The following is a 12,282-nucleotide window of genomic DNA, read 5'->3' as shown; positions in this document are numbered from 1 at the left end:
ACGTAATATGCTTTTATAATATAGATTAGTGTTTATTTGCTTGAGCTAGTTTTCCTTCCCCTGCTGCAGAATCAGTTAATATTAACTGTGTCCCTGGTGCAGAACCAGTTAATATTAACTGCAGTGATTTGGCTAGTGCAGTACACAGTGCTTCACTAATTCACAGGAAACACACAACTACATTTGAAATACAAACTGAAGTGAAAGTGAAAACTATAACTAGAAACTTTTTCACTTGTTAGCTTCTTAGATAGTGGTAACAAACTGCCATGCATGGTTTTGCATAATTTCCATCATCCGATCTTCCTCGTTAAATATACAGACCTAATTGCATGTGTGGGCAAAAGTTCGTGTTTCAAACTGGCCTCACTCCCCCAAAAGCAAGCCACAAGTGGCCACCATCAGCCAGTGGTTCTGGGTGCAGCTCAGTCCTGGTAAAGGAGGAGCAGTTCTGGTTTACAGGAGGACCAGTGTGTGTGTGGGTGGCTTGGCTGCAGGCTGTAAGTTCGCTTGGGAGAGCTAAGATGTATGCTAGGATTCCAAGGTTTGCTGCTGAGAGAGAAAAGGACTAACCTCTCCTTCTGGCTACAGCAGGCACTAACTGCTGATGTATAGCTAATTCTTGCAAATTGCTTCAACCCCAGAAATCAGAGGACAGCATATCAGCAAGTTTGTGTTGAAAAGGCAAGAAAATACAATGGCAACAAAAGACCAACGAAGGGAATACACACAGCAGCAGGAATATTAAAGATAACAGAGATAACTATGGCATGTACCTTATTTTGCAGGGTGTCTGACTGAAGCTGATTGTCCATGAAGTGTTTTTGGCAGGCTTGTGGGTGAAGATATTCAAAGGCTTGAAAATTCTTCTGTAAGTGCTGGAGTCACAGACATGGTTTAGAGAAAAGGACAAAGGAGAAAAGTCTCTGCAACCCAGGTTAGCCTTTAAACCAGTGGGTCTACTCACTTAAAAGATTAAACACAGATATTTAGGGGCACAGCTTCAGGCCTGAAATACCTGAAAATGTTTTTATTTTCTGAGTTTTCTTAGAAAATACAGCCCTGTCTACAATTCATTTTCAGCATGAAAATTCAGTTTTCCACTCTTAGAAATCCCAAATCCTTTTCTGTTAAATACAGACAGACAAAGTGAAATCCTTTCTTTTCCATGAGAGAGCATAGATACTGCAACATTGGCTCAGATAAATGGCTTATCTGAAATATATACTACTGGCTAGGAAACAAGAGCAGTAAAAGTAACTCCTTGGCCTTCCCTGGAATTTTCTGCTAGTCATCAAAGCCATACCTAATCCCAATGGAAAGTGATGATGGAAATACTATTTTGCTCTCTGCCAAAATGAATCTTCTCTCCAGCCGAAATGGCTTAGCCAGATCGCAGTGGTATAACTTATGCTTCTCTGTGCCAAGTTTTCTGATTCTGGCTCTTGGAATGTCTCTGTAGCAATTTCTTCTACATAACGGAACATATTTCTTCCTCAGAAACACTTAAAACTTCTGGAAATAGGGCAACTATTCTAAAGGCTTTGTTTGCAGGTCGAAGTTTTAAACCCGCATTCTCGACAGTTCTGCGCCCGCCCACATAAACCAGGATGCACTAAGATGATCGTGGTTTTGAACTTTTCAGGTTTTACTGCCAGCTCTGCTTGGACTTATGTTCCACACCTAGTGCATATGATTGAGAAAGTAGGCAACACAGAGAAAGGCATAGCAAAGACGCACAAATTAGAAGAATTAAGAAGAGAAAACATCCACCATGAACGAATGACTACCAACTGTATTATGGTACTACTATTTACCAAGAGGAGGCAAGAAAGTTTGCAGCTTAAGCTAAGGAAGATTCTGCCCTTTAGCCCCTTCTTAACAAGACTAGAATAGCTAATACATGCAAATTATGTCTAGTCTTTCTGATTATCATTAAAAAGAAAAGAATACCTGAGAAATGGCTCGTCATTGCACTGTCTGAAATCTATAAAATTTTGAGTTTACAGCCAAGAGTCCATACACTTAATGATCTTTTTTCCTGAATATTTCAAGCCAAGCAATGAGGTCCCTGATACCTCCTGACTCCATGAACTGATGGACAAATTTCCCTCTCCTTGAAGAGAATAAGCTGCCATTCAAAGGCACCTTTCTGCTTATTCTGATTCTAATAATTCATTCACATGTCACAGAAGTCTTCAGGCAGTACATGTCTGCTACTTAACTTCATGGTGACAGCAAGAACCCAGCTTTCCTGTCAATCCAGTGAGAAGACCCCCTCACCTTGGCAGTAGCAGAAGACCTACAGCATGTGGCTGAGTAGTGGCTATAACACTACCCAGAAGAAAGCATGCAGAATCATGCATATTCAAACAAAGCAACTGTAAAAATGAGGCTCAGTTTAAAATGAAGACACTTAAGTTTAGTTCTCTTTATGCCAAGGAGGGCACAATCCAGTTGCCTAAACATCTGTAGCTATCTCAGACTACCTAGGATACTCTGCCTGCCTTCCAGCTTCTACTTGAAAGGGCACAGATGTGCTATCTGCAAGTTTTATTTAGATTTTTTGAGTACCTAGAGGATATGCCTATGATGAATCCTATCCTTAGCTGTCCAAGCTCCCAACAGTCAATGGAGAGTTGGTCCATGGAAAACAGTCCATGGAACAAAGAACAGCTGATGGACTTGATTTAATTGCCTGAAAACAGATGCTCAGGTATATATAAGATGCCTGGCCTTAAAGCTTTTATAGAGCTCTTTAAGCTTCTGCCCATTCCAGAATGATGCAGATGTCCTGCAGGTCCCCTGTTATCCTTGCCAAGACATCTGCTCAGGAGTGTCTTTAATGACATTGAAGTCCTATGCATGGATTATGGATTCAATTTCCAGCTCTGTAATTGGAGCACTGATACACAGTGCACACATATATTTAGATGGTTTAATATGAATATGTAATGCACACAAAGCATCAAAGTACAACAACAGATATCAGCATAACAAACGGACATTTTGATGGAAATAAAAATTAGATCTGATATATCTCAGAACGGAAAATAATTAATTCTATTTCTTACATAAAAGTTAGGCAAATAGAATATTTGAGCATCACAGATTCATAAAATAATTTTAAAAAGTTGTGATGGAAAAACATAAATATAAAATAAAATTTAAAACCAGATTAAATGAACAATAAATTCAGGCTTGTAGCTCTTTAAATTGTCATTGTACAAAAGCATTTCACTCAGAATTATTTTTATTGTGCTATCATTAAATATGAATGTTTCTCAAAACCTGTTTCAGAGGATGAATTAACAAAGCTGTAACAGTCTGGAATGAGCTTTGATCTACCATAAAAAAATGATAAAAGGCATTTCCCACTTCTTTTCATTGGGAAGAAATTCATTTTGGAACTGCTTGAGGTTATGTATTGTTTTATTAACTGGGACTAATTCCCAGTTTATTCCTCTATGTCCTTATGTGACCTACACTCCTCAGTTGTAGAAAAGGAACAAGTAGGCAACATTACAACATTTATTTTGCTTCCTAAACATACCGTAGTCTGTGTCTGAAGCAATTCCCCTCCACCACTTCTGATGTCAGCAGGTATAGCAAACCAAAATACCCTTGTGAATTATGGATATGTATTTGAAACACCACCGTTACATTAATGTAACATCTCAAACACAATTTATGTTTATATACACAAATATAAACTTTTTTTTCGTGAATGACAATTAATTTTGCACAGATGTAGGTGATCTATTTATGAAGCAGCACTCTTTCTTGTTCATGTACCTAATGAATTAGATTAAACTAAAGTGTCAGAACCACACAATTCCCATCTTCAAAGCAACCCGAACTCTTAGAAGCCTAATTCTGCTGACTTAACAAAAAGCTGTGAAAATCGGCCTTGTGCTTTCCAATCCTGAAGGCACAAAACCCATTTACCTGTGGTAATTACACACCTATTAGAAATTACCTTCCTATTATTGTGGCCTTCACATTTTCTTCCTACCACTATCTCTGTTCTGCCCTTATCAGCATACATCAGGCATCTTGAGGATATGGACAGCATGTGGGTCAGCATCCCTGGTAGAAAGCCTGGCTGAAAATGCTCAGCTCTGAATTACTATCAAAGACCTGCCTGATCACATTCAGCATCACCCTCACAGACAGTGGGCACCCCTGTCACTTCATGCTAGCTGCAGTCTCAGTTTAAGGAGCCAGAAATCCAACCTCTTTGCAAGAAGAGAGCATGAAAAACAAGCTAAATAAAGGGAAAGCCTTCAGCAGAACTGGGCACCAGCCTGGAGACAGCAAATAGGTGATTAAATGTCCAGTATCTAGTCTCAAATGTTACGCAGTTGCCTGGCCAACTGCTGGCCTCACACCCTCGATCCCACAAGGAGGAAACACGTATGGGATTTCACCCTGTGTCAAGGATGGATCCAATCCCACGACACAGAGCCAGCTTGAAGCACAGGCTCTTGTAAGGCCGAAACTAAGTTTTGTTTACTTTCAAGACACAAAAGCCTCCCATGTACAAGTCTATATTATACTGGTTCCATAACAGATTGAAATACAACTACTGAAGTGAATTCTTTAGAGAACCATGTCATCATAGATCCAGTCCCCCTGGCAGTGAATCAGATATGGTACAGGTATGGAGGACATTTAAGTTTATAGGAAGGCCTCAGCAAGACTGTGCTGGGTAGAGCTCCATAAGATTGTCAGGATTCATCACCCGAGTGTAACTGGATGCTCACAATGACTTTTGCAGGTATGAGCACATTCACATGGAAAAAAAAAAGAACGAAACATCTAACAAACAGTTCTCATCTAATACTCTGTCCTAAATCATGCAAGAATAGCAAATGGGTGTTCTTTCATGCTGTTATCTCAAATATTCCTGTTCAACTTATACTTTCTTGTCTGACATTCTCAGCTGAGCACGTGCCCTACTCAGAATAAATGTGTTACAACATTAGAAGCAAGTTAGTCATTAGAAATCACCAAACGAAGCTCTATCCCCTTCACACATACAATGCTTTAATAATGCAACAAATCAGGACATATATATTTAGTGCTGTACCTTGTACTTAAGCACAGAAACAATGAAAATGTTCTTAATTTTTTGGTTCTGAAGGTAATCTCATGGAAGCTACTATTTTATCAGTATAGACAAAGTCACACAAAGATGATGCTGTGGTCAAGTTTTATTTATAACAGATTTTTACTGCATATCTGGACCACAGCTCATCTGCCAAGGATCATAAAATCCTCATATGCCCTTAAAACTTCGGAGAGAAATCAGTTGGTCCAGCAGACTGCACTGGGGCAAGGATTATTTTTTCTGTTGAATGAATCTATTGTAAAATGCAGACACAGTGGGAGAAAGAATCAACTCAGGACACATTTATTTTTGTTCTACTGACCATTCTGTAGTGGCAATGAACAAAAGCTGGTAACACTTAAAGAAAAAGCCTTAACTAGCAAGGGAGGAGACAGTCTTATAGATTCTCTTCCTGATAACACAGAGGACAAGCACTGGAGCCACACACATAGAAGTAAATAAACAGAAACTTGTGTTTTCTCTCTCCAAACCTGTTTGTTAATAAACAAAATGAATTTTATGGAAGAATCACCTGAGAACTGATCATCTGAGTTTTAATTATTTTTTATTTCGGCTTAATGTCTCCTTTAACATCAAAGTAACATCCCTAAAGTCTCTCCAGTGCTTCTGCAAATATAGATACCTAGAAATTTGAAGTATGCAACTCCAAAAAAATACAGAACTGTATCAGAACAAAGGAGGATGGTTATACCTTTAAACTGTAGAACAGTTAAGACTACAGGCAACTATGCCACAGCCCTTTGGTTTAGTACCATATTTTACAGCTAACAGTAGAAAGGCTAATGAAACATGACTTGCAACTCTGGAAATGTTTAATTTGCATTCAGTAACATGCAAGTATGGAGCTAAATTTAAAAAGAAGAATGGAAAGACGTCAGAAATTCTCACTGAAAATTGTACCAGGTTATTTGCACTTTGCTGTGGAAGCTGTTTTCATCCCATTTTTTAAAAAATGACTCATCAAACTGCTGTCTCGGACTTGTTCTGCTAACACGGATTTTGGCTAGGGAGTCAGGAGGGGCACCTGCCTACAGAGCCACTTGGCTGCAGCTGCTCTGTAGCTCTGGAAGAAGCAGTGACACATTTGCATAAAATTAGTTATTATGGAAAACTGTTACTGTCTTTGTTCTGAAGACCTGAACAGGACAGAGACAACCAGGTTTTAAGTTGCACTTCTTTACATAACTGGAGCATAACAAGTATAAGCAGATCAGTTTTAAACAACATGAAAGAGTTCCACTGGAGTTTATGGGAATTTTTGTTAAATAAGTTAAAGACTAGTCCAGCTGGCTGGTTGAAGGTACACGGTTTTTTTAAAATCCCTTTTATAACCTCTATTCAAGAATTTGTAAGTCTATTTCTTATGAAACTTTATTGGCCAGAGATCCAAAGTGTACAGTCTTTAAATGCTTCCTCTGTATCTCCAAATAGTCCTATATTTAAAATATGAATACACTAGAAGACTTGTTAAAGAAAAAAACCCACTAGTTCATATAAGAAAATGAAATCCCATACAATTGTTTCATAACTTCAATACCTGAGCAAAGAAAATTGAGGTATCTAACACCAACAATGATCCAGCCTGCTTACACATCAAAAACTGTCTATGAAATTCACCTTCATTCTGCAACGTTTACAAAAGATTAACCGATGTATTTTTCACATTTCACATTATGTACCTGCATTACTGCAATCAAGAAAGCTGCACAGTCATGAAAAATTGAATATAAAAATACTGTTTATATAAAATTATATATATGTGTACACACACAAAGGCATGGAAAGGTATCATAAAACTTACCATCACTTGTAGAAAGTGAGTCATTTGCACAGATCAGTGCCAAAGTAAACAGCAAATGCCAAAGATCCATACTTCTAATTCTGTAATAACAAAAGACAGTGGAAGAGTTTCTTTATAAACAAATATTACTAACATGATATGACATTTAAACTATTATCTAGTTTTATTGAATTTCTGATTGGATTTAAACCATAAGTATATTTAGTTTATGGTTTATTGCCTCATAAAGTAGTACATCATCTTGCAGTCTAGGACAGAGAGTATATACTATATTTATAAGACAACTAGCTTATGCATTTGTAGTTCATTTAATATTGAAAAAGGAAAAAAACAAGTATTGTCAATCTCTAGACTGCTTCCAGGGAATGGCCACATGGGGATGGATCCCAATGACTAGCACAGGTTAAATGTGAAAGTAGGAAAAGAACTGTACTCCTTCAGGGAACAAACATGTGATGATCCCCTTTCCAATTAATGCTCCTGTGAAGCTGTATTCATCTTCCCCTGACAAGTACAACCCTTCTCAAGTCTACAACTACATGCAGTAAAGCTGAGAGAAGTGATGCAGTTCCACAGGCCAGCTCCCACACCAGAAATGGCTGTTAGCAGAAAAGCACCTTCTCTGTACCTATGGCCACCGCCCGTGGCAGGCAGCACGCCAGGAGCAGAGAGGGTAGCAGCAGTTGTGGGGCTCCAAGAATGAGAGTAACCCGGGCTAATTCTCTGATCTGCTCCTTACTGGCACCCTGCACAACCATAAGCACCTGTCTCGGTGCCCCTGCTCAGCCACTCTGCTCTTGGGGGGCTGCCCTGGAGACTGTCTCACTTTTACCTATGTCATTTCTGAGAGAGAACCTTCTGATGGAGACCTGAGCACACCCACTAAAGCCTTTACAATCTCCAAGCATTCAAACCCTTAAAATCCTAGCATAAACCAACAAGCCTTTACAGCTTCCCCCAAAAGCACGCTCCTCCTTTTACCTTATTCACCTGTGCCACACACACACATCCTACAACCCCATCACACGATCCTGTTTTGAGGCACTACTTTGCTCCTGCCATTATCACCAAAATCTGGTAACAATAATGAAGGGCAGAAGCTGGTCTGTGCTGGACTTGCAGACAGTGCAGCCTACTGCAGAGAATTGTACCTTGCTCCCAAAACCTCATGAGGTGTCCATAGATAGTATGGGGACCCGACCATTTACAACCACAGACGTTACCAGAGATGCTGCAACACAGATGTTAAAATGAGGACTGATGCTGAAACAAGTTAAGAAGCAGTTTTTTGTTCTGTGGCACAAAACTACCAGGATACATTGACACCCCTATTCAATGAAACAGCAGAGAGAGAGAGAGAGAGAGAGAGAATACTAGCTCCATTTTCACATTTGACAGTAAATCCATATGACAGACCTTGATTCTATGTTGGACTGTTTTCAATTAGAGATTTGCTTTCTTTATCTAAAAGGAGATTAAATCACAAGTGTCCAAACAACGTGTAACAATCTCTAAGTGCGTGTTACCAATTAACAACTCATGCTATCAAATCTCTGTGTCAAAAACTAGTCAGTTTCCTAGTAGAGTTAGCAAAGTTTGAATTAGGTTAAAAACTGTAAAATGCAAGGATGCAGAGTATGTAAAACATGGTAATGCTGAATTTAAAAGGTAATTCCCTCAATTTTCTTACCCTAAGAGAACAGAATGAATAACACCACAGAAATCAAAACCATTACGAACTCCACATTTCTCATTCATGCTGTTCCGTACAAAACTTGAAAATCAGAAGGTATTTCTCACATCCTCATTAATGCAACTGCTTAATAATTCTCATGTTTCAGGCTCGGCATAGGAGGCGTTTATTCAAACTGCTCTAGACTAGCAACGCCTAAGCCAGACCTGCAAAGGCAAACCAGGAGATGCTCCCTACTGCACCCACATCAGGGCAAGGATGCCCAGCAGCACTACCCAGGCCAACTTGGGCCAGCCTAAGTAAGCGTGGGCCAGCTACATGGAGAGAGAAGCTGGAGGAGCTCTGTGGACTGACCAGGCAGGGACTAGCAGGGCCTTCCCCTGGCCAAGCAGACACAGGTCTCTCCAACAGTGACTCCCCTGTTCTCAGTGGACAGGGAGGAAAGAAGGGGTACAGAAATGCGTTAGTGAGGATTCAGGGCACTGTGGGAGTGAGGAAGCAGGACCAGGAGCAGTGACAGTTGCAGCTGCTGGAGTGCACAGAGCTGGGGAAAAGTTAATAAAGTAAATCACAGGCCAAAAATCCTCCTCTCAGAGAGATCCACTGGCACAGCATGACGTTCATCTGAGATCAGCTACATTTTCAGCTAGCTCAACTGGTCCTCCTGCTTCATCTGTACTCTTATTTAAAGGATCCTCATTGTCTCTTTTTCATAAATCTTCCACAAAAATATGTCTCTGTATTTGCCAATTCATCTCTTATTACAGAATTTATTCACTGTCAAACAGTCTTCCCTCCCCCTCAGCCCTTCCACTTTCTCTCTGAAGTTTTGTGTTCTCTTTCACAGGCCTGAGCACAATGTCACTTTATTTACAAACCTCCTGCTCTCTGCCTGTCACAGTACCCAGTTATCCCATGATGCCTCCATATTCACATTTTCCTATTCTCCCATGTCCGCCACCCCTGCTAATCTTCCTACCACTCTTCTCCAAGCTTTCCTACTTCTTCCTGGCTAGTAACAGCACAAGAAAAGCCTGAACTCTCACAGGAGTTCTCCTGTGACACTAAATGTCATCTGAGTTCATCATTCTGAGCACACCATTTCATTTTCATAACTGCACGGGACCAGGATTGGCTCTCATGTGCAGCTGTCACAGCACAGCTATTCCCTCCATCCCTGCACCCCTGACTGGCGGCCATCTCAGCTTCCTTCCAGGAAGAGTGGGTTGACAGCTGGAGTGCCAACCTGGGAGCCTGGAAACACATCACAGAGGTCAACAAACATGCTGCACTTCAGTAAGGTCTCGCTACTGCAGTTGAAAACAATTCCATTCCAGTACTGCTGTTCCTCTTGAGCTGGCAGACTTGTTTACATACCTGCATGAAGTGAACTCCACAGGAAACTGTTCCAGTTAAAATTAATCCATAAACATTTATTGTAACGAACCTGTTTGCTAACCAGATGGAACAGGACTCCACAAAGACACAGCCCAGGAGCAGGACCGGGGCAGTACAGACACGGCAGTGAGCAGTGAGTGTGGAGGGGAGGACACAGCTGCCCTTCCCTCCTCACCCTTCCCTTCCCTGGTCAGCCACAGAGCTTGACTAAAACAACTGAAACAGGGCACAGGATTAATTTGCATTCCTAAACCTCAAAGATTATCAGAATTGCTGCTTCATCCCTTGCCTTTTTGCTAGTAAAATGTAGTATAGAAACAAATTATGCTCCTTCAGTGGATTCTCACAAATACAACATCTTAGCAAGACAAAACAAAGTGTCTCTACTCTGCCTAAAACCATATGGGATCCTCCACTGCATTATCCATCCAGACAAGTTGTGTCATTGAAAAATATCCAGCTGGTGTACTCTGAACATACCCAATATGGACAGGACTGAGCTCAAGAACAGTAACTTCTCTCATCTGAAAACATGGATGCATCAAGCTACACCCTTTGTGCAACGGCCTCTGTAAAGTGCAAGTTGTGCTACATCCTTGAAGCTCAAACTGAGAGTCCCTGGAATAGGGCTTGTACTCCAGGCCTCACTCAGCCAAATGGAGTCTGCAAGGGGTGTGAAGCATCAGGGACTACATCTGTGCATCCAGCACAAATACCAAAAGCTCTGCTGGGCAGCAGGTATGATGACCACTTCTAGTGGTATCTGAGGTCAAGAGACATCTACACTACCACAGCTCCACTCTTGTGGGAGAAAATCTGGTGCAAAGCAGGAGGTGCCCCATCATGATACCACTTTTGGTGGTTCAGAATAAATATTTTGAGAGAAGGGTCCTATGAAGTCCTACCTGCACCACCATCAGACAACCACTGCCTTGCAGAAAGTTCTCTCACAAATCCATCCCATAACCACCTGCTGCCCTTCCTCTAAGACACTCTTGAAAACTTGCTGTCAACAGAACAGTATTATCCAGAGGCTTCAGTGTTAACCTAGCAAGAGACAGGTATTAGGACAAAACTGACCTTTCATAATCTAGTACTATCTACCTCCCAACATCTACCTCATATGCATATGAAAGACAAATGCCACTTTTAAAATCTCTCTTACTTAACAGAAAAAAAATAATTCAGTGTTTGTAATACACTCTATTCTAAAGAATAATAGTCTACATCCTACCCAACTCCAGCAGCTTGTAAGAATGAAGAGAGCTAAAATCAGGGGGATAAAAAAAAAATTACAGCAGCTGACTGTCTTCAAGCCAGCTGAAACTTGACCACAGAAACATTTGGCTAGAGGTCAGCTCAGGCTAATTGCTTCAGTACGGAAAGGGAGCCAGGAGTTATAAAAAGGATAAAAAAAAAATCTTGGCCTTTTTCTATAGCAATGTTGGAGTAAGGTCAATCACAACGGAATTTAAACACGACATCTCTCCAGTGGGATGCAAACATAGCATAAACAGGCAAAACTGGGCTAAGAAACTCCTTGAGAAAAGAAACAGCTTAGTCACAGCATACTGAGTGGTTTGCATCTACTCTGGTCAGGTAAAAATGTTAACACTTGGAGTAAACCATAAGGAGTTTTGCTTATAAACAAAACTTGTTTGAAGTGAGATCTTGACCTTCAGATAGCTCCTGAACCTGAAAGGACCGGAAGGAAGGGGGAGGACAAGGATATTGAACTGCACCTATGAAGGCACTGCTGCTTTTGCCGTTGCCATTAATACAGTACTCCAAATATGAGAGTTTTTCCCCTGGTAACGTCCTCCAGTTTAGCACTGCTTGCCACAGCAGCACATATGCAGCTAGTACAGAGCCAAAGGCAGCCTCTTTGCTGCAAACCAAACCACAAAATTACCGAGTTAAAGATTAATCTGAAGAGCTTTTCCATACATTGCTGTTTCATCATTCCATCAGGTCACAAACTGGCAAAGGCACAAGAGTGTGCAATGCAGACGAATATACACCAACAGATCCACCACCAAATAAGATCAAATGCTGAGACGGAGATGGTAACTCCAGGCTCTCCGGGTCTGTCCTGAATCACCTTTATTACAACTACAAAATGCGTATGCATGTACTCATACACAATTTTTCTGGGTGAAAGGCCTTTATTTTTCACAGTGTGGACATTTCTTACCATTTATCTCAGGGCAGGACCAGTGACACCAAGGGGTAACCCTTCTGTGCTTGCCTAAAAAC

General features: G+C 40.7%; 1 protein-coding gene across 5 annotated transcripts in view; it reads right to left on the bottom strand.

Moving 5' to 3' along the window:
* Positions 1-12,282, bottom strand: part of GHR (growth hormone receptor) — a 162,946-nt gene that overhangs the window by 62,741 nt on the left and 87,923 nt on the right. For 4 of the 5 annotated variants that reach the window (XM_017811172.1, XM_017811170.1, XM_017811169.1 and 1 more), the window contains one exon: positions 6,936-7,015. In XM_017811172.1, the coding sequence (XP_017666661.1) occupies positions 6,936-7,005 (70 nt within the window). In that variant the 5' untranslated portion in view covers positions 7,006-7,015. Of the gene's footprint in view, positions 1-776; positions 879-6,935; positions 7,016-12,282 lie in introns of those variants that run through there. The other variant, XM_017811174.1, reaches the window with a different exon arrangement.

Source organism: Lepidothrix coronata, unplaced genomic scaffold (assembly GCF_001604755.1).
Source record: "Lepidothrix coronata isolate B3197 unplaced genomic scaffold, Lepidothrix_coronata-1.0 Scaffold31, whole genome shotgun sequence".
Taxonomy (NCBI): Eukaryota; Metazoa; Chordata; class Aves; order Passeriformes; family Pipridae; genus Lepidothrix; species Lepidothrix coronata.
This window is presented reverse-complemented; position numbering and strand designations above follow the sequence as displayed.